Raw genomic sequence first — 22,890 nt, 5'->3', positions numbered from 1 at the left:
TTTGAAGACTCCGGATAACTTCGCATGCTATATCGTATACTGAAAGTGGCGAGGCATGCCGCATGTTGGCCCATTGCGAAGTGAAGAAGACGCGAAATGTCCTCACGAGAAACACCAGTCACCAGGTGAAGACGGACAACACTCGCGTAAGTGAACAGCTCTAGCGTGAAATTTGCAAGAATGAAACTTAAGCGCACGTGAGAAGGGCTATTGGCCCGCTCGATATTTTTATAATTGTTTAATCGTCTTTGCATGTCTGTTACACTGTACGTGTTGACGTAGTTATATTAAGGCGTCTGGTAGATGATTGTGTAGTTCGAAAGTCTCACGTGTTTAATCTCCCCTTGCAGCTGGGGTAATAGAAGGTGGATTTCCACCAGGATTGGTTACCTTGGCAACGACTAGCAAAGATGAAGTGAAGCTATTACAAGAGCTAGGCTTCCAACTGGTTGAGATTGCGCCAGCAACCACGACGTCCCAACCAGCAGCAGCTGGGCTAGCTGGTGATAAGGAAGGCCAAGGGGATGCTAAGGCAGTTGAAGTTGGAGGATTAAGTTTGATGTTGGATATACCTGGAGTGGCTGATCCTATTAGAGTTGTGGTAAGTTGTGGCACCAAGTATCCGTTATGACCTGGAGAATTAGGACACTGGTTGATCTCAAGGGTAGGCCTGTGTAGACCTTCATGTGAAGTTTTCAGTTTAAATTAAGTAAATCTAATGTGTTATGCATGTTTGCAGTACCTCTCACAACCATGTGTACACATACCAGAGGTAGCTGGTTCTATATGGTGCATTGAAACATGGTGTATGACTTTTAGCCCATGGGATAGTGATTATAACCATAAATATAAAGCTGGTGTTTGTAACAGAATAGAGAATTGACAATTACTATATTGAGGGATAGCATCTAGCTATCACATATTCAAAGTACAATGCAGAAACTGTTGTATGTGGATAGTTGCATCATTGGGTTGTAACAAATACTCTTGCTTCACCACAAAAAGGCTCATGGTGAAGAACTACAATGACCAGGGAAGCACTTTTGTGCTGGTACATACTTGTGTGTAAACCTTTACAATGACTTCATATGTTACCTTGTGTTGAGTTGTATCAGGAGCTCACCGCTATGTAGTAAGCTCCTGGTTGTATGAGCATGTTTTGGTTGATCAATATAGCTCCCTAACTCTATATGCAAGTACTGTAGCTTAAAATACCGCACATGTTGTGATTGCCATAATATGTCAAGAACTAGCAAGTCAAACACCTTGTACTGATCTTCACAGTACCCCAGTTAAAACGTTTAAATAGCTAAAAACAAGCTGTGTGCAGTGTGCAGTTTTTGTACTTGTGCACCCCATAGTTCTGTGATTTCAACCCATATATGCAGTTAGTAAGGCATTACTACCCTGTTGGGCTACGTATGTTAACATGATGATGTCGCTGTTACCACAGATGACAGGTACAGAGATGGTACAGGAATTACGTCAGTTTGTGGTGGAGAGGAATGAGAGTGTCTATCGGACCTGTGTAGGACTGTATCATAAAGGAGCTAGACTAGAAGAGTTCTTAGAGATAGCCAATATTGAGGGAGTGAAGAATGGAAGTGTCATCAAGTTTGAAGAAGGTACGCTTGTGTGTTTAGTACATATGGTATGTATGAGGTAAGTGTTTATTGTTTCACTATCCACAGAGCCATACAGTCTGAGAGAAGCTCGTATTCATGTGTGCCGCATCAAGGAGCTGCTTGTAGACAGCATTGACTTACTAACCAGTGGAAGTGAAGGATTATCATTCTCCTTCTTGTCTCGCATTACAATAACTAACCCTGAGGGTATGTTGACTTGCCACACCCACCTGTGACATCACATAACTACACAGAGGAGGTCAATAAGATCAGTGGCGGTGACACAGCTGGGACGTCTAAGGAAGCCATACAGCCACCTGATTACTGTTTACCCTCTAGTGATATTACAGATTGTCGTGCCCCACCCTTGTCGGCTTTCTATCCCCATGGTTACCACAGCAAGGTTGTTACTCACTTCTGATTGGTTGATTATTGTGATGTTGCATGTTTATTAGCCACCAGACTGCCTGAAGGCATTATACTATAACAATCATAATCCTCCATCACCTCAGAGGAAACTGAAAGGTGAGGGACCTCATTGTGGACATGTGTGTAGAGCATTACTTGTAAAATATAAACAAACAAGTACACAAAAAAAATTGGAATTTTCAACTAGAATAGGGATCATGACACATCAGTAAAAAGTACTGAAACAAATTGGAGTAGTGCGTGATATTTAATCACAGTAAAACAATAAGAAGTGTTATATCCCTACTGTGCTCTTCCTTGTAGTATCTTGAGCACAGTAGGGATATAACACTTCTTATTGTTTTACTGTGATTTAATATCATGCACTACTCCAGCTTGTTTCAGTACTTTTTATCGATGTGCTATGGTCCCTACTCTAGTTAAAAATTCCAAATGTTTTGTGTACTTGTTTGTTAACCTTTTTTGTAAGATAAAATTATTATGACTGGTGAACCCATGCATATCACATCAAACAAAAGAAATGGTGCTGTGCGCCCCAGCTATCAATTATCATCTGAAGAATACATTGTGCGTACTGCAATATGCCAAAAGGCACGTGCCCGGCTGAAGCGATATCGAACAGTGAAAAATCAAGCCTGTAGATTTAGCCATTATCGAGTTGTGCTTGTCTGAAGGCATCAGTCAGTCAGTCAGTCAGTCAGTCAGTCAGTCAGTCAGTCAGTCACTAGAAAATTCTTTTTAAAAAAATCATAGCAATTTGTTGAAAGTGATCTGAAGGCTTGCTTGGGCTTAGTCTTACCTAACCAACACTGCTTCATTGTCGTCAAGGAAAAGTGAGGCTGGTTTTTGGGTGTTTTTCAATGGACCACATCCAAACCTTTGTGGTCCCTACTATACAGTACTACTGTACTGGATGATGTTCAATGAGGAGTAAGAATTGTAAACAAATTTTATGGGCCCTTCCCAGCTCAAATATTGCACATGTGCCATGCATGTTACATGCAACCTACAGGATCTCCTAAACATGTGTTAACATACATGCATGTCTTTCATGTAACATGTGTGGATTTTGACACTTCCTACATATTGCATGCATGTAACATCAATACTAATATGCATGTTTGTGTTGGCATAAGTGTCATAACTTGTACTGATGCCAAAAAAGTGGCATGCATGTATGTCGTTACTATTGTTACTGCTGTATCTAATGGCTACCACCCTGCTATGTGAAGCATTACTGACTAATTGGGAACATCTACAGTATGTAAAACAGTCATACACACACACACACAACAGTTTTGACTATTCCTCACTATTATATAAAGTTTCAATTTGTATTTACAATCTAATGACCAAGTGTCGGTTTTCATGTTTTTGGGATTCTACATGCACCATGCCAACATTCATGTACTATGCATGGTACATGGTACATGCATGGCACTGGAAGATGGTCATTGCATGTCCCCCTCACCATAACCTGCATGTTACATGATACACCTCACATACATGAAACACTCATGTACAGTAAACATGCATGGAGGTTGCATGGTACATGTATGTAACATGCACAATATTCCGAGCTGGGTTGTATCTGCTTTTCTACCCTAGTTACCCTAGTTTGTAACATGACCACTATACATTACATGTTGTACTGTCACAGGTGATCTACTTTATTTGACGGTGCACACTTTGGAGGGACAACAGTTTGGTATTACATCATGTCAAAGTGGTTTCTATGTCAACAAGTGAGTGTGGGGGTGTTTCAAGGGTGTGGTATAGACAGTGATGATGTCACAGGGGCTCAGGTGATCAACACTTTGATCCTAACCCAGCAAAGTTGCCACATCAGTCTCACCATCTGATTGGTGTGTTCAACCAGGTGTGTGTCTGTCTGTGTGTGTCTATCATGTGTGACTGTATGTCAGCAATAGCTTGTCTGTCACTATGTTGTCCTCTCAACAGATCAGTCCATTATTCAAGAAATACTTTGCTATGTTGCAGAAACAAACGTAAGCGATACATGTCAACAAGCCATACATGTCAACATGTCTCCTTGTCTGGGCAGGTCTAAGAGGCATGCCTTAGAGCTGCTACCATCACCTTTTAAAGGTACATGTCCCACATCTTCGTAATAAACACCTTCTAATTTTGTTGTGTACATTTTCACTGTTATATCTACTCTAATACAACACACTCTAATTGAACAGACATAATTTAACAAGTAGGGATTAAATGTTCACTAGTATATCTGCAGGTGTAGGCGGCCTCCCTTGTTTCCTGACTTTTTCTATGATCCCTAATCAAAATTAATATTCCTAATTTCCTTTTACTTGTTTGTTTACTGTTTTTGTAACATTATTATGACTGGTGTGAACCCGCACATACTGCAGCAAAAGAAAGGATGGCACCAGAGGTAAAGTTTTCGTCTGAACGTACACCCTGATATCAACTACTGACTCGAAAGTGGAGTGTCCATTATGCTTTGCTTTCAGCTATTTTCAGCCTGTTACACAGTGTTACAAATGAAGAACAGTGGTAGAAGTGCCTCTGCAATCAATCTAGCAAAAAGAAATGGGACACAAAGGAGGACAAAGGTAAGTCCATGATGCATGCCCTGTATGTACTGTGGTATGCCAAAAGGCATATCTCTGGATGAAGCGACGTCGAACAGTGATAAAATCAAGCCTGTAGCCTTAGCTGTTATCGAGTTATGTTTGCCTGAAGGCAGGCAGGCAGTAGAAAATTCCATTGAATACTTTTTAAAAAAATTCATAACAATTTAATAGAGGCGATTAGGGTCGTACTGAAGGCACTTTTGGGTTTGGTTATACCTAACTAATACTGGCAAGGCACCAGGATGGTATTCTGAAGCTGGTTTTTGGGTGATATTTTTTGGCCAGAAAAGCCTAAATCTCCATGATCCCTAATATTATACAGTACTACCGTACTGCATGATAGGTCGGATAAATGAGGGTTTTTTACTGTGCTCCTTTCTATTTAGTATACCCTTGGCTGGTACCCCAGTTGGAACATGTTCCTGATAACTACTTCACTCTGGAAGGAGGTGAGTGGGTGTGGCTATATTACTCTGCAATGATTGGCTACTTAATACTACTCAGTTTATGGCACTAAAGTCAGTGTTGAAGAGCAGTTTGTAGGCCAGGTATGTACTATAGATAAAATCATGTTTATATATAGTAACTGCTGTGTTACTAATAATAGTCACAGGATTGGAATGAACAGTTCCAGACAATCAAAGAGATGACCACAGAAAATGTAGCTCAGAAGGTGTTAAAGGATAAAGCTTACTATAAGGTTTGTTTGTCAGTTTGTGGTGAATTATACACTCATCTCTCCCCCTCCCCCCCCCCCCCCCCCCCCCAAGCTCTACATGGAGTACTGCAACATAGCAGCGAGAGGTGCTGTAGCTGCTGTTGATGGTAATATTCCTCCGATAAACTGTTCTGAACATGTCAAGTACTGCCACACTTGATTGAATGAATTGTGACATGTTATTATCCTCTTCAGGCAACGAATGTTCATATGGAACAACATCTTCTTTACATTTGCCTTTGATGGTAGAGACAATTATTCTGATATTGGAGGTGTGTAGTGTGTAGTGTGTGTGTGTGTGTGTAGTGTGTGTGTGTAGTGTGGTGTGTGTAGTGTAGTGTGTGTAGTGTGTGTGTGTAGTGTGTGTGTGTAGTGTGGTGTGTGTAGTGTAGTGTGTGTGTGTGTGTGTGTAGTGTGTGTGTGTGTGTGTGTGTGTGTGTGTGTGTTATAATACATTGTTGCATTATAAAGTATATATGACCTTCACTATGATCCCTACTCAAATGTAAAATTTCTATTACTTGTTTGTTTATTTTTCTTGCAACATAATTCAGGTGACCAAGCTGCATGGAGGGCTGCGGTGAGTGTATTATCAAGAGTTAATAATATGAGAGGAGAGTATATAGTTCGATATAAAAGATGATAGGTTAAACGTGTAGAGTAACCTGTGACTAGTCATTTTCACATTTATGCAGAAGGATCTGAGGGTGTGCATTCACTTGGCCAGCAATAGCAACATTGTTGTGTCAAATAGCATGGCTGGTGTCCTCAAGGATAACTCTGCGAAGTGTGTGTGAGAAGCCAACAGTGGAGTACTGTTTGGAATTTTCAACTGCATTACCACAACTAGCCTTCAACCTTGGGAGCACTGTCCATTGTGTATCCATGCTCAGTCTTGGTCTTCGGTAAATGCTAAAACAAATACTAGAAGCCTGTGTGTTACTGGAAAACTAGCCACTTGACTTTTGCACAATCATCTTTTACCGGACTATATGGCATTAGATACTCTCCTCTCCTCTCCATATTATTAACACTTGGTATATGGGATGTGATCACCTGATCTCATAATCTTATCACAGTCACATGATCTTACCAACCTGTCCATTCTGAACACTTGTGATGCACAGGTGGGTAACTATGGTAACAATGTCATTGTCATGGTAATACTATCTCTGCAGGGCATTTACAGCAGTGCCACAGTAGTGGTTGATTACCGTGGTTACCGAGTAACCGCCCAGACCATAATACCTGGTTAGTGTCTCTAATTATCAACATGACGTTATTGTTGATGTGCTACTACAGGTATCCTATCTCATACACAAGATGATTGTATAGCATATGGTACGATGGATAATGGGAGGAGTATTAGTAACCATGAGAGCTTCCTTGACAAGGTGTGACTTGTATTTTGACTATAACATTGTTAAGTCCTCAGACTTCATATCACTGTGATTTGTGTACTGTAGTGACCTGATAATACTGGTTGCTACATCACATAGACCCAGTGACTTAAATGTGACCATTGTTTGATTGTAAAATGGAAATTAGCACACAACAGTCAGGTTGTACAGAACTCATTAATTGTCCTCCTAATCATGGCCTTATCAAATGCTACCAGATCTACAAAAAGGAGTCTTATAGCCTTTTCAATTGCATGTACTTGGCAATCCATAACTTGACTTGTGAGCCTGAAATGTGTTCACTTTACACTCCTAACATGACACTATTCCTGGATGTAATTTTAAGACAATTGGTTAAACACATGATGAAGTTATGACTCGTCAAACTTGAAAATTTGGAAAGACTATATGACCCCTTTTTGCAGATCCGGTCACAAATGTTCAGTGTTGCCTGGTAAGATTCACATAGCTGGATCAAGTATAGTAGGAGCTGATCGACTTAGTATTTTTTTCTCTACAGCTCAAACCGGTTGCTAAGGAGTTTTATTTGAAGGAGGAAAAGTAAGTTTTGTGGTAATGGAGCTTGTTGTGTCTATGATTGTATTTTGTCACTATTGAAGACTATATTTATCCATTTTGCATTTTGATTGGCTATAGTTTACTTGATCAAAATGGACAAGAAGTGTCATTAGTCAGCTCAATGGATGTCAAGGTATCGCACCACTCCCCCTTAGCCCCTCCCATCATGTTGATAATTGCCTAGGGCATCATCGGACAAGATAACAGGTGTTATGTGTTGGACTTGTTTAGGATGTTACCACCAGATGCTAACTGGTTTAGATGTGAGTAGTTGTGGGGTGTGTTTGTGGGTGTGGGACTTGAGTAGATCATAAATGTTATTGGATCTGCGATAACCAACACAATCACACAAGCCTAAATCGACGAGTATATAAAGCGAAAACATTGATACAGTAGCTGAAATACTTGTGTATGATTAAAAGAAATTGAACACTTTGTTCTTAGTGAAGCAAAGGCCTAACAGTAACAATCTGGATATCATCTTATTTGCCTACTAAAGAGGGGAAATCCTTTGTTTCGTTACTGTAGTCACAATTATATGAAAGTTATGGGCGTTTGTTCTAAACGATAGTACGTATGTGATTCATCTTTCTTTACTAATTTTGCCTTTGTGTGTGCTGTAACTCTCAAACTTATTGCCATATTAGGCTGAAGAAGATGCATAGATTCTAAGGAATTCGAAAATGTGCAATTATGTCTGGTTTTTGCAGATCCAGTCACATATGTACACTAGAACCTGTAATGTTTTAGTCACACTATATCTGTCTCTCAACCACGCCATCTTTTCTGTATTGCATTCATCACATGACACTTGAGGACACCTACAGAATTCAGACACATTAGGTCCCATAGTATTTGTTAGTATAAAATGACTAGGACACTGATAATCAGGACTCTATCGGTATGTCAATGTGGACACTTAGTTTTATGATCAGATTATTTCAATCTTTAGGGCCAGAGGATTGTAATATTGGTAAGAGAGAGAAGAGACAAACTAGTTGTGACGACAAGACCAGTAGCACAACTTCTAGTAACACTGACAACATTGCAGCTAACACTGTGTCAATGAGTACACGTGTTGTTACTGTCCCTGGTGACGTGTCAAGTGCTACCACAGGGGTGGAAAGAACACAGACCACAACAGAAGAGCATACTTGTGGTAACACAACAAAAGATACACTTATCAATAGTGATGGTGTCACAAATGATGACACACACACTGATAGTGACAAGACTGGGGACCCAGTTAAAGAAGAGAGAATTGACAAAGTATGCGACACATCCACAGATGAAGCAACACACTTTAACAAACCAAGTGACGTGGGCAGTGACAATACGAGTCCCAGACACAGCGATGCAATACCTGAAGAAGTGACACACACTAATGGTACAACTAGTGATGCACTGATAGACAGGAAGACAAACACGGACAGTGATGGTGACACGACTGATGACAATCCTGTGTCAAACACAAGTCCAGAACATACTACAACTGGCAGTAATATTACAAACACTGGTGGTGACAGGGACATAGCAGTAAGCACATCTAGTGACATACCACAGGGAGAGCAAACTACAGAAGGTGACATAGCCACTAGCTCTCAAAATAACCTACCATACTCCAGTCCTCACACAAGTGATGACACAGATGACATCATGGAGTCAGTGACCACACCAGGAGCTAAGACAACAGGGACAACACGTAGTGTTGGTACCAGTACTACTAGTAATGAGGAGAAGAACAGGAGAATATTGGAGACGTTTATGAAGAGGATGAAAGAAAACCAACATGGCCACCGCTTAAAGCTGCTTAGACCTGAACTAGTTAAGGCTTTTATTCAGTAAGTGTGTGTACGTGTGTGCGTATGTGCTTGTGCGCATGCATGTACTGTTGTTTTGTTGAGCAAGCTGCAAGAACTTTCATTCCAATTATATTAATAGGAACCTGGTGTTAACTAGTGAAACAAATACCAACTGTTCCATGTCTCACTTTAAACAGGCTGTAGGACCAGGTGTCCTACAGACCTTCAGCACTTGTGCTGTAAAGCCTTAATAAATAAATAAAATAAATAAATAAACATGGTATGAGAAACAAGTGGAACTTTAGGTGCCCACACCTTCACCTGTGAGACATGGTACAGCATCCTGTGGTTTACTAGTCCTGCCCCAGGAGGATTTGCCTGTGTTGACTCTTAGCACCTGAGTAGCACACAGGTGTCCCAGTGCTGGTTCACTGGGTAGACAGGACTGTGTTAGTGTGGTAGCCAAAGGCTTTGCATTTGCTTTGTATGTGTGTATGGTATAGTGTAGTGTACTGCAGAGTCCTCAACTCGCAAACATTGTATCGTTCTAGTTTCAAGCGTATCATTTATGTTCAAGTGTTATCAGCAACAATGGAGGCTGTTAGAAGGAGGAAGGAACAAAGCTCGTCAGCGAAGAAGGTGAGATCATTATGACCCGGTGATCATAACATCACACTATTAAATTTTTAGGATAGAGATCATGTGATCAATAACGATGATGCGAGACACCCGCCTGAAATGACCAATGGGATTGCAGAAGACCAGCCGCATCTCTCTGATGCTGACACTGAAGGCTCTCAGCCACACCCCTCCAATCTGACCAATGACATTCACCAATCTGAACGTATACAATCTCCTACTAATATTGTTAAAACTTCTCTGGATGAAAGCCACAGTGACTTATTATCTAATGCAATACCTGATCTAGTTAATGGCACATGCTCTCCAACTGAACACAGTGAGGCAACAGCAACACAAACAGCAACTAATTCAACCAATCACAACACTTCAGGTAGGTGATCAGTTCACATTATGATCCTGTTATGAGTTACTCCACTATAGACCATGAAGCTGAGGCTGCTAAGATTGGAGCTAATTTAAACAGGGAGGCCTGTGAGTTAGTGTGTAGCAGGAGTTTTTTGAGTCCAGAGGATGTGTCCTCCGGACTTGATGTATAATGAGCCACCTTAGTTATTGGTGGGTAGGGCTAAACCTGTTGTTCTATTAGTTGTACATTCTGACACCAGTTGATCCCCAAGTGGTCCACTATAATAACTACTAACTCATTACAGATTTAGACATCAAGTTCAATATTGATCTGTTTACCCCTGGAGCACATCATAACAAGTCTGAGGTGAGAATACTGCTATTTGATTGGTCAGATCATCATCATAACAGGAGGAGCTCCATAAAGACTACCAATTACTAACTGATATTAGTAACTTCTTGGTTGAGTCTGTTATACCTAAGATGGTAGGTGTGGATCATGTGATCTTGTGTGTGGATCATGTGATGTGTTACATACTTCTTTTATTATCAAAAGTATTATACAATTGTATCCAAGAGTATCGAATGGATATATTACCCCGTGATTAATGATTGCATGAAGTAACATGGATATTTCAGTAATTGTTCGTTTATATTTCCATTATGAGTTGCTGTATTTAGCTCAGTTTGACCACTAAACCAAGTGAAAACATGATAGCGTTGAAGGGAATTGGCTAAAGTTAAAGTTCTGGCACTGCCAAGCAGATCCCCGAAAGGCATGGCAACATGCTCATTTGTGCAACTGTTGTTTCAGTGAGCTGGTGTTATCTTGGGTCCTTACTACACTTTCCTTGTACAATAACTGTTGAATACTTGGTTGAACAACACAGAAAACTGGTGAACAAAGACCTGTTGCCATGTACACATTTCAAATTACCATTTTCGCATAAACGAACAATTACTGATACTTTATGCAATCATTAATCACAAAAAAGAAAACAAAAACGAACCATAGCTGAAATATCTGGATTACTTTATGCAATCATTAATCACGGGCTAATACACTATAAAAGTTGAGTATTATTACTAGTAAGGTGATAAGGTTATGTAATAATCCTGATGTATCTTATGACATCATAATCACATGATCACATCTCTACAGATACAAGACTGTTCACACCTACTAGTGGTACCATCAGATGGAGAATCTTTGAGGAATGTGATGCATTCTCGGTGAGTACCTGAAACCTTGTGCATAGCATAGTGTTTTTAAGTACAACTATATTTTGTTTCTGAATATAATGGACACTAGAGGACACCTGCACACTTAGTTAAGGTCCCAAAGTATCCCTTACAGCCCGTTTACACAAGCCATCTAATTCGAACTATCTCGAATCAGAGTGATTTCCAAGTCAGTGTGAATGCGTACCATATTGAACCGAACCGTGTCGAACCACTGTGAAATGGACCTGCTAGGAATGTGGGTCTGGTTCGATCTAGTTTGCTCTACTCACCCAGTATAAACAGTTGCGAACCTGCAGTTCCATTTGGCTCTAATAAGTGAAATAAGGATACGGAGAATTACAGCTAAGGTGGTGACTGTAATGACAAAATGAAGCAACAGCAAAGTATTTAGGGGACGATATGGAAGGACAGCGTAAAGAACAACAAAAGGATTCTGAAACAAACAGGTATGCATGCGAATGAATAGTTAACCAACTCCACAGAATTGAGAGGCTGTCGCCAATGCTGAAAACTTTATCATGCCTATTAACCTTACGATAACAGAGCACACAAATCCTTTAACTCCATCAACAATCTCTACTTTGATGAAAATCATGATTGTGGGTTTAAGTTTTTTTGGTGATTGGAGCAGGTTTGGCCTTCGTAGTATAAACGGTGCTAAATTGATCTGGATCGAACTGAAGCAATCTTGTCCAGAGTGTCCAGAGCTACCTGGAGTGTAAACAGGTTGTTAGTACATACATGTGATAATCATTACACACCATAGTTGGTCTCAAAGTGACACATATCCTGTAGTGGTATCAACATGAGGTACCTGGGGCTGATAGCAGAGTTATCAGTACAACGACCCAACCTGGACCACTTGTACAGACTATGTGTTATTGAGATGATCAGTAGAACAGTTAAGAGAATCTTACAGAAGGACATGCAACAAGGTAGTTACTCCATCATCATCAGTCAGTCATTACATGTTCCATTGCTCCACAGCATCACTACACAATGTGGTCACTGTTGTGGTCCACTTCTTGAACTGTTATCTGGTGAGTACTGTGTCATTGTTACCCCTTTACTGTGTCACTGTACTGTGTCACCACCACCCCAGGGTGTGCCAGCTGAAAGTACTGTTGAGAACATACCCGAAGAGGTATGTGTTTATAAGTGTCCTGTTGTGTGTAATGTGTTACTTGTTGTGTTCAGCCAAAGAAGAAGAATAAGAAGAAAAGGAAAGCTTTTGGAAGAACTGGTGAGTGTGCGAGCAAGGGAGAGAAGGAAGGGAAGGAATGAGTTACTGCAAGCACACCTTCATAACAGTGTTGGGGTTGTACATGAGACATGTGATGTAGTCCTCTTGTGGTTACCAGTTCAATAGGCTGTAGTTTTTCTTTGGATGGCTGCTGGAGTCTCTTTACTTTTGCTTCACTATTATGTGTTTGTTTGTTTGTTTGTTTGTTTGTCCTTCATCATTTATGTCACATTACAGAGTCATTGTCCCTGGTACACACTAAGGAGTCACTATGGTCACTGATCACTAAGATGGTGGAAGGTCACTTCTGCTATAAACTAAACTGGTATGTCCACCCCTCCCCCTTCATTGTTACACAGTGTACTACATTTCCCCCACCACTTCCCCACGTTGTTACACTATGTACTACACACACCCTACCCTCCCCCTGTATACCACACCTTCCTCCACATTGTTACACTGTATGCTACACTGTTGTAGGTCCAGTTTGAATGAGTTGTGTGATAGTCTTCATATTAACAAGATTGTACTACTTCGTCGACTGTGTAAATGTGTTGGTGAGTGTGTGGTGTGTGTATAACCTGTAGTAGTGTAAATGTGTTGGTGAGTGTGTGGTGTGTGTATACCCTGTAGTAGTGTAAATGTGTTGGTGATAGTGGTGTGCGATATCAGGATTTTGTTATCGATACGATATTGGGGTAAATATCGAAATTTCAATACGATTTTCGATAATTTTAATTGTGTGGGTGGTGTAATTGCGTGGGCGGCCGATATTTATAAATATGCTTGAAATACAATTTACACACAAACTATTGCATAAAACTAATAATAAGCCTAGGAAACTGGTAGACAAGTTTTCAAAGTGGCTAGATAGTACAGAACCAACCTTCATTTCTAGCGTGATTGTGCAATCACACACTAAATGCTGTAGATTTATCGAAATATTCTTCGATATTTTGATAATTATCGCAAAATATTACCTTTTCGATAAATATCGAAATCTGCTAAAGCAGTATTGAAAATCGATACGATAACGATATTGACAAAATTATCGCGAAATCGATATTTTTTCGATATATCGTACATCATTAGTTGGTGAGTGTGTGGTGTGTGTATACCCTGTAGTAGTGTAAATGTGTTGGTGAGTGTGTGGTGTGTGTATCCTGTAGTAGTGTAAATTAGAATAAACTTGCCTAAAATAAATGTCATTGACTGCTTTGACGTAAAGTAAGATGACAGTTTGCCCAGGAGATATTTGACTAGGGCATGATTGATGGCATGTTATGGTTACTACGTTGGTATCCACATTACACAGGTGTTTTCATTTTCAACTTTACAAACAAGTTCTTTTGTACTAGGGCTGAAACAAATACTGCAACACTTGAGTACTTGTTAATGATTATGGTACTCAGCTAGTAAAATTGGTACTTGAGTACTCGTAAAGATCACATGGCATTTTTGGATTAACACAATGAAGGCTATCATTAGAGTAGAGACCACAAAGGAATATCACTGACAATGATGAGGCAGTATGGGCTTATTTGGGGATGATGGGCTTATTTTGAGATGATGGGTGAAATTTTGGGGCTTATTTTGATATGATGGGCTTATTTTTGTCACTTTTCCTTGACAATTATGAGACAGTATTGGTTATATTAGGTAAAACTGAGCCCAAACAAACTTTCAGCTTGACCCGAAACGCTTTCAACTAGTTGCTATGAAATTTTAAATATATTAAACGGAATTGTCTAATGACTGACTGAGTAACTGTAAAGTGTCGATTTGGAGGTAGCTACCCTGTGACTTCAGGACACTAGGGGGTCTGCTGGATTAATCAGAGGTGGTGTGATGACACAAAGCTCCTCGTGACTGGATGTTCACTGACTGAGCTGAAGTGTAATGGTTACCAAGTATCTCTTAACATGTAAAGTGTCCTGGAAAATTCCCACACTTTTGGTCCCAAGGTGTCCGTTTTACTGTATTACATTGGAACCTGTTACTGTATACACTTCAGCACACCTACACTTAGTCCCACAGTATCCCTTAATATGCAAAGTATCTGGAAAATCAGGACACCTTGATAATCAGGACACTATTGGTTGTCCAAGGTGTTCAGGTTTCATGTAGTGTATGAATCATTTGTGTATAACTCATCTACCACAACATGTTAACTACTCACTACATGTTGTCCCATTCCTGTAGGTGTACAACTTGTTCTAAGAGAATATGACTTCACTACACAACCTAGCTTCACTGAGGAGGATATCTTTAATCTTCTACCAATCATCAGGGTAGCTCAGTTTAAGGTATAAATATATATATATTCCACATTAAGAGTTATCATATTAACATTCTCATCATTACAGCCATCTGATGGTAATGCTCTGTTTGAATTGGCCACATCTCAAGTCAGTTCAGGTGAGACCATGGGATCCTCTACCATGTGCTCACATGATCCTACACAGGTAACTTCTCTGATGCTCATGAGATGACCTCTCAAGCAATGGGGATATACTCTCAAGTGTTTGGTCCTCTACACTCTGATATTGCTAACTGTTATAGGTGAAATATCTGTCTGTCTGTGTATAGTGTATGTTGTTTTGCTGTGTGTATAGTGTTGTGTAGTGACGTATTGCAGTGAGTATAGTGTTGTGTGTCATGTTACAGTGTGTTATGTTACAGTGTGTTATGTTACAGTGTGTTATGTTACAGTGTGAGTGTGTTCATGAGTATGTAAGCTACTGCACAAGATATTTTAATTAGTTAGTTAGTTGACTCATTTTGTCTTTTCATTTGTTAAAATAATATCTGTAGTCATGATAACTCAAACCCACAATCGATAGTGACAAGTGTTCCTATAAAGCTGATCAGTTGGTCATTTAGTGGTAGTGAGCAGATGATGATGTATTCCCTATTCGCAGTTTCCACTATAGACACCTGATGGTGTTGGTGATAGGAAATTCTTCCTTGGATGTCTGATGCTCACTATAAAAACCCGCTGAGTTTTCTCAGTGATCTATCACTTTGTGTTGTGTTGAGTAGTGATGGGTGATACCAGGAACTTTAAATCGATAAGATACTTAAAAATGTGAACGATATTGATAGTTTTTGATATGATATATGAAGCATAAGTTAACTACATTACAAGCTGTTGTTTAAAAAGATAAACATGTTTTGGCTTCAGTCTGTTTCTTCTTTGCGAAGTAATCTGCCCAGCCTTGCTAAGTATTTGCTCAGAAGGTACAGATGTTCCAGGAATAGCAATATACTTTTTAACTAATCTGGAAATGTGTGTGTAAGATGCACTATTCTTCTTCTACCAACTTAAAAGATCATCTTTTCTTTCAATATTGTTCAGTCGTAGATACTGCTGCATTTGTATTGTCAGTTCTGAACTCAGAGAAGTTGTAGTAGAAGCCCGTGCTACTTGTTGATCAAAATAATGCCACAAACTCTTTTCATTAGTATACGATGCATTTGCAACAATAAATTCTACTTCTGTACCATCAGACAGTTCATTGTCTTCTAGTCTCAGTGATGCTGCTATTTCCCAAATAATGTATTGTCCAACCTTTGCTGCAATCCCAAAATCTGAAAATGCAATCTTTTTAAATCTGTGATCCATCAATGTCAGAACAGCAAATAACATATTGTCTTCTATATTTAAGAGGTTTTTTAGCTGAACAGGTAAGCCTTTGTAGTGGTGGAAGAATTTTTTAGCCTGAAATATATGATTCAGCAGAAATTTCTCTGGTCACTGTTTCAAAAGGTTATAGTACTTCTATGATTCCTTTTATGACCTCAACTTCTTCATCAGAAATTGTTAAATCATTTCTATTTAGTAGACAAAAAGCTGTTCGGACAGCTTCCTTCCTGCTCTACAATCCTTTCAAGCATGTAAAAAGATGAATTCCAGTGAGTTTCCACTTCTTGTATCGGGTTGTGATTATCAATGTTGAGACAACTCAGAATAGATGTGAGTTTGTCAGTTGCTTTGGTACTCTTATGAAAATAGCTCACAATGTGCTTGCAGCGTTGCAGTAAAGCTGCCACTTCGGGCACATCTTGTAAAGAATTGGTCACTATCAGATTAAGAGTATGCACAAAGCAAGGCAAATGATTCCACTTATTGTGGCATATTGCTGCAACTATGTTGCTAGCATTATCTGTGACTGCACAGCAAACCTTGTCTGTAATGCCCCACTTATCTGTAATGCTAAGAAGTAGGGCTCCAATGTTCTCAGCAGTATATGAATCCTGAATCTGAACAGTGTCTAGCACAACTGACTTTAACTCCCAGTCATCTGTGAGAAAGTGGCAGGTTACAGTTACATATCCCATGGTGGCTTGAGAGGTCCATAAGTCTATAGTGATAGAACAATACTCTACCTTCATAAGCTGACTATGCAATTCTTCTGTGGCATTTTTATACAAGCCAGGCATATAATCTCTCATTATTGTACGACGGCTAGGAGGTATGTACTTAGGATCAACTACTTTAAGAAACTCCTGGAATCTTTTATCTTCAACAATACTACCAGTTTGCATATCAATAGCTAGCATTTTCACCAGGGCTTTGTTGATAGCTTTACGACGCAGTGAATCTTCTGTATTGTACATATTGTATAATATGCTACATGAGTATAATATGTGACATACTTCCATAGCCAACTGTGTAACTAAAACTCTGTCAGTGAGGTCTGCTTGTGGAGTGATGACAATTTTTGTTTTTTAACAGCTGGTGCAGCCTGCTGTTGTTGTAGTAGCTCTTCAATTCCTCCTTGTGGTGGTAAGAAAGGTGCTGCAAGATTACCAAAAACATTCAGTAAACACAATGTTAGGGTCATAATTAAAGTTCAGACTGATGGGTGTTAACCTTGATAAAGAAATTACACCACCATAGCAGCCACTACAAGCCACAACCCATGGGAATTTTGTGATTGACCACACTCACAGTCACAACTCTTCCCTTTGTTGCAAAGCACACTGATGGCTAATACAATAGCTACAACTACAAACCTTGTAGCAGCATCATTAATACAAACCAGCTGCAGAGACTACCATCACATAATAGCCAAACCAGTAAAAGCCTACAAGCTGGTGGCATAACTATCAGCGACCTAAACAAATGGTCTTTAGTACAAATAAAACATCACTAACCTTGACCATATTTGTAGTATTACCACTGGTAGATACCTTCTCTTCACACTTGTTATATATTGCCTCCTTGTCCATGGCATGCATCATTGATTCTCTGAAATATTACCACACTAGACTCCTCTTCTTCGTACAGTGTGAGGCAGCTACATTACTAGGCTGGTCGGATATAATGACGAGCTCAGGCTGCTCTGCCCTCGGCTCTGCCATACAAGTGCTGAAACAACTAACTACCGTCGCTATACACCAGAACAGTTCCAGCCAAACACTAGGGATGCCTTGAACCATAGGTTTAAGATATTAACTCCATTTCAAAACTAGTACTAACAATGAGAAAACACAGACACCAAACGACAAACTCTAACAACAAATGAACAAAGCTGTGAAAGCATCACGTGACATAATTAACAATTAATCAATGTACACTGTGCATCCTTGTGAAGGTTGCGTGTTGGCCAGTGCAGATCACGTGAGATATCGTATCAAAATATCGAGATTTAAAAAAATTATCAATATCTTTCAATATTGACAAAATTTCGATATATTGCCCAACACTAGTGCTGAGACAGTGATTCATTACATGTCTTAGGAATGTGTTACTTTACTTCAAACAGTGTACTAATATTTTCACACTTCACCACAGGTTGATGGCGAGGATACATTTCCTAGCCAATGAGAGTGTCCCGGTGAGTATGGATCATGTGATGCTAATGGTGTCATTAAGTATTGCTAGGCGATGTGTTTCCAACACAAAGCAGTGATGGTGTTTGAACGTGTACTAGGAGTAGATCATCCTGACACTGTGTCTGCTTATGTGAGTACTGTCTAACTGTACACATCAAATTCCTACCTGTAGTATCATTGAGTTGTTGTTACAGGTCAACCTGGCATTATATTGTCATCATTGTGATCAGACACAGGTGGCACTGAGGGTGATGTACCGAGCACATTACCTTATCTCACTGATGTTTGGAGATGACAGTCCTGAAATAGCCACTTGTGATGTGTGTACATATATAACTATGTAATTCTTATCCTTCATTTCTCCTCAGAGCAACATTGCCTTGATGTTACACAGTTGTAAGGAATATGATCTCTCAGTATCATACTTGGAACATGCCCTGAAGCTAAACACAAAGTATGTTAACTATACATGTTGTCCTGTTGCTATGGTGACACACACAGGTACCATGGTGAAGGGAGCATACAAGTAGCATTAAAGTATGGTATCATTGTTGTCATGACAACCTGTTGTTATAGTAACGTACACATGTAGTCACCACCTGATAGCCCGAGGCCTGTCATTCACTGGAGACTTCAGACTAGCACTACAACATGAGAAGATCACATATAACATTCACAAGGAAAAGGTCACTAGTTACAGTGTGTGTTCTTATGATTAGTACATAAACGAATGTTGATTTTATGCTTCGAGGGTTTGAGTGCAACATTCAAAGCTTTGGTGAACATTGTATGTAGCTATAGCTACAGTTAGCTAGATTTTGAGTGTATTGCAGCTTAATTCATTAAACAATAGTTGTCGTTCTGGCTCCTTTTGGTAAATGGAATTTCTCACGTTGACACTATTATTTGTCTCTTTAACTAGATATGGTAGCAGGAGAAAGCACAAAACAAGATGTAGCTGCTGTTTAAAAACCTTACAGCAGTACACAACTCACGAATGTTCTTCCTCTACAGCTTGTCCCAACTGTACTTCACAATTATCAGTGGGTGTGGTCACTTGTGGGATGCGAGCTAATTAACTTGTCAGACACTTAATGGCTTTGTGTACAACCACCTTCCATTACTTTCTAGTTTCTCAAGTGTAACTGCCCACGGTGAAAATTGTTCATGGCATGATGAGCAGTCAGATTCTTGCAGTCTTCTGCTTGCCAATATAACCAGGTTGCCATGTGCAAAATTCAAACTTTGCTTATATCATTTGAATAATGCACCCTTCAAACCATTGAATGAATGCAGTACATTTGTTTATGCACTAGTTGGAATAAGAGAGTACAGAGGATTACAGAATCTTTGCAATACAGGAAGTCACCAGAAATGTGACCTATCAAAATTGTGGTGATGCATTTCAAAGTGGATGGATCACGTTTTTCAGTTGGCGCTTTACAGTTTTGTTGCAAACATTCCGCAAACCTCTGTATATGATGGAACCTGGCCGTCTATGTAGATAGGTCACTATAGTAACCACCCAACCTTGAAAATTTTGTTGTGAATATCATTGTGTGACCTACTGTCACTACCATATATCGTTGTGTGACCTACTGTCACTACCATAGGAACTAGCAGTTTTACACCTGTTAATCCTTGTGCTTGTTGCAAGGCCAGAATTTGAGTGGCCATATCTCACTATAACTCCCATCATTTCTTTGTGAATTTTTTGATTCTAATACTTCCTTTTCAATATTGAGTGTTTTCAAATCGCGGCAGTATATAGCTAGTTTTGCCTTGGAATTTCACTGCTATGGTTGCCCCAGCATGCCACTACACACACCAACAATTTGTGGCACCTTTACTAAGGATCATGACAATATATGAGTATATTTTGCCACTAACTCAGCTGAGAAGATTTGGTGGGGGAAACTTTTTATGATTTAACTCTAGATAGAATTTGGCAGATAATAGTTTTGGTGAATTATAGATAATAGAGTACATAAAATGAATGGAAATGTGATGTCACTGAATACGTACATTTGTATTGCAATTCTGTGTATTATGTTACAAACATCCTTGTAAAGCTTGCTACGCAGAAACAAATTGTTGTATCGACAGAAGTTTGTAACCAACAACTGTGAAACTTTGCTACAATGAACTCAAGTAAGTAATTGAGGGATCTAGGGTTGTACCAATGCTCAAGGAAGTTATATGCAAATAAAATGAGATTACAAAATGGCCCCAAACTTTAAATCCCAAATAACTTTCTTCGCAAATATAGTCTACAATTTTAATCCTCTTCCTTACCATTTAACAGAGAGAATATTGGAGCAAACAGGATCAGTTGCTTGAAAAAACGACAAAGTATCTTGAAATTTAGCAAAAAGTTTAAACCCCTTAGAAGTGCAACACAAGGGCAAAAGGTTGTCTTGGTGACACGCCTAGCTTACCACAAGACTTGAAAGTGAAACAGGCTATACAAGAAGTGGTATGGATGAGGCATGAAGGTAGTATGAGTGAGGCATGTAACAGTCACAGTTAATGTGATACCCTTTGCTACAAAATCTATGGTTTGAATTCTCTTGCCTATATCTCTCATAAAGGCCTAAAATACTTGTTGGATTACTATTTACGCTGCTTAGAACACTAATTCCTATACTTAAGTGCAGTCCTTTCAAGTCACACGTAATGGAAGTGGAAATCAAACTTGAAAATAGCTTGCGTTTCGTATTTCTCTATCATCTATGGGTAAATACTAGTGTTATACTGCATTCTCTGTATTAGGTTCACTAAAATAGGACAAGAGAAAGTTTTGGTGAATTGGAAGTTATTTTGTGTATTAGTGACATCACTGTTGTGAATTCTATATGTGACCATCTCAACGAAAACCTGTCTAGTTTGCACAACTTCCAAATTTCTTTTATTTTCTCAGCATTGTCTGCATTGTTCAAGGAATGGTTCACCAAAGTTTCAGTCGATTATGGTGAGTAGTTTTGGAATTACAGCGTTAGACAGTATGGAGAGCAAGGAAATCGATTTGTACAGTGACTATACTAAAAATAAACTACAGGTGCTTACATTAGCAGCCATAACTTTGTTTGGATTAGTCTACAGAGTTGAGATTCGGCTTACAATGTTCACCATGGATTGGCAGATCAACCAAGGTATAGTTTTAGCCCTACAGTCATTTGCGCATAGCTGTATGAATGCAGTTTCACTGAAAAAAATGGCAACAATTTTATTTACGTCTACTGCATCGTAAATAAAATTTACGATGCAGTAGACGTAAATAAAATTTGGAAGTTGGATCACCTACTCACCAATTTATTAACCTACTCATTTCTGTAGCTCCAATGGTGTACGTGTCACGCAAACCATTGGAGCTACAGAAATGAAACAAAAGATTTTATAACTCTCCATGAGTAGGTGAATAAGATGGTGTATATATAGGTTAAGACTTTCTTTCCTCGACTCAATTAAAACTTGCGTAAAACTTTCTTTGTAGCACACGTAATTTCTTTAAATTTTGTTTTCCTCAAAACACATGCTTGTGCGAACTAGACGGGTTTTTGCTGAGATGGTCACATATGCTTTTATTTTATTGATAGATGTTTTGTTTGCCTATTCTATAATAATAGTTATCACATGTTGTTGTAGTTTGGAGAGAGTCACCATCGTACACTGGAGAGTACTGAGTGTTTACAACAGTTAACAGAGAAGGCAGTCAAGATGCAGAAGAAGGTATAGTTGTAAGGAAAGAGTTAACATCATTACTTGTTGTGTAGATCAATGAAATTACCAGCAAGTTCCCTAGCAGCTCAAGAACACCAGTAAGTTATCAGGTGAAATGAGTTTTACTATTATAATGTGTTAACAGGTAACATCAGAACCATCCAGTGGTGGAGATGTTAAAAAGACTAACAAGTCATCAAAGTTAGTAGAATATCATTAACAACACTAATCCATATTGATATACTCTAGACCAGCCAAGAAGAAAAGTAGGAGTAGCAAATTTAATGTGAGCAGTAGCTGATAATGATGTCCTCCATGTTACCACTACATGGTGAAGGTGTTAAGGGAACAACAACCTAATTATTGTGTATAGTCAACTAATTGTATTTATTATTATTACTTGTAATCAATTAATATTCTCCATAATCACCTGATGTGGGAGATTTGTCTTATATAACTACACCTCATCCCTATTCAAGATTAGTATCAGTGTGGTATGTAGGGTTGTTACTTGCAAACTAAACGTGCCAATCACAACTTATTTTACTGGTTGACTGAGGATATCCCATATGCTTTGAACAATCATCTCCAGGTGGATATAATATTATTAGGCTTTTGATAAGAGTGCCTCATAAAAGATTCATGCAATAACATTCATAATATTATGGAATTGATACCTACATATC

At 39.1% G+C, this 22,890-nt stretch overlaps 1 protein-coding gene across 3 annotated transcripts; it reads left to right on the top strand.

The window, feature by feature from the left end:
* The first annotated feature begins 7 nt into the window (after positions 1 to 7).
* LOC136245521 (clustered mitochondria protein homolog) lies at positions 8 to 22,677 on the top strand. 3 transcript variants are annotated; one of them, XM_066037049.1, is made up of 48 exons: positions 8 to 146; positions 351 to 601; positions 1,454 to 1,625; positions 1,692 to 1,832; positions 1,880 to 2,028; positions 2,081 to 2,150; positions 3,715 to 3,799; positions 3,852 to 3,933; positions 4,017 to 4,063; positions 4,120 to 4,163; positions 5,056 to 5,118; positions 5,174 to 5,217; positions 5,277 to 5,369; positions 5,440 to 5,531; positions 5,583 to 5,659; positions 5,942 to 5,967; positions 6,467 to 6,514; positions 6,566 to 6,638; positions 6,690 to 6,781; positions 7,308 to 7,348; positions 7,445 to 7,499; positions 7,551 to 7,629; positions 8,319 to 9,207; positions 9,720 to 9,807; positions 9,859 to 10,180; positions 10,231 to 10,281; positions 10,461 to 10,522; positions 10,567 to 10,641; positions 11,318 to 11,388; positions 12,196 to 12,335; positions 12,388 to 12,440; positions 12,503 to 12,544; positions 12,598 to 12,643; positions 12,881 to 12,968; positions 13,124 to 13,200; positions 14,846 to 14,949; positions 15,010 to 15,061; positions 15,109 to 15,205; positions 18,444 to 18,486; positions 18,534 to 18,614; positions 18,679 to 18,804; positions 18,853 to 18,938; positions 18,986 to 19,021; positions 19,077 to 19,170; positions 22,130 to 22,213; positions 22,258 to 22,302; positions 22,350 to 22,405; positions 22,454 to 22,677. In XM_066037049.1, exons 1-48 carry the CDS (start codon positions 56 to 58, stop codon positions 22,503 to 22,505), a joined length of 4,875 nt encoding a protein of 1,624 aa, XP_065893121.1. In that variant the 5' UTR covers positions 8 to 55; the 3' UTR covers positions 22,506 to 22,677. The 3 variants fall into 3 exon arrangements, with proteins under 3 accessions (XP_065893121.1, XP_065893122.1, XP_065893123.1); XM_066037050.1 differs by lacking the exons at positions 12,503 to 12,544; positions 12,598 to 12,643; positions 12,881 to 12,968; ... (2 more) ...; positions 15,010 to 15,061; positions 15,109 to 15,205 and having other exon boundaries at positions 9 to 146; positions 18,415 to 18,486; XM_066037051.1 differs by lacking the exons at positions 18,444 to 18,486; positions 18,534 to 18,614; positions 18,679 to 18,804; ... (5 more) ...; positions 22,350 to 22,405; positions 22,454 to 22,677 and having other exon boundaries at positions 9 to 146; positions 15,109 to 15,209.
* The last annotated feature ends 213 nt before the right edge of the window (positions 22,678 to 22,890 follow it).

The sequence above is a fragment of the Dysidea avara genome, chromosome 15, assembly GCF_963678975.1.
Source record: "Dysidea avara chromosome 15, odDysAvar1.4, whole genome shotgun sequence".
Lineage (NCBI taxonomy): Eukaryota > Metazoa > Porifera > Demospongiae > Dictyoceratida > Dysideidae > Dysidea > Dysidea avara.
Note: the sequence above shows the minus strand (reverse complement) of the source record. Positions and strands in the feature narration are given on the sequence as shown.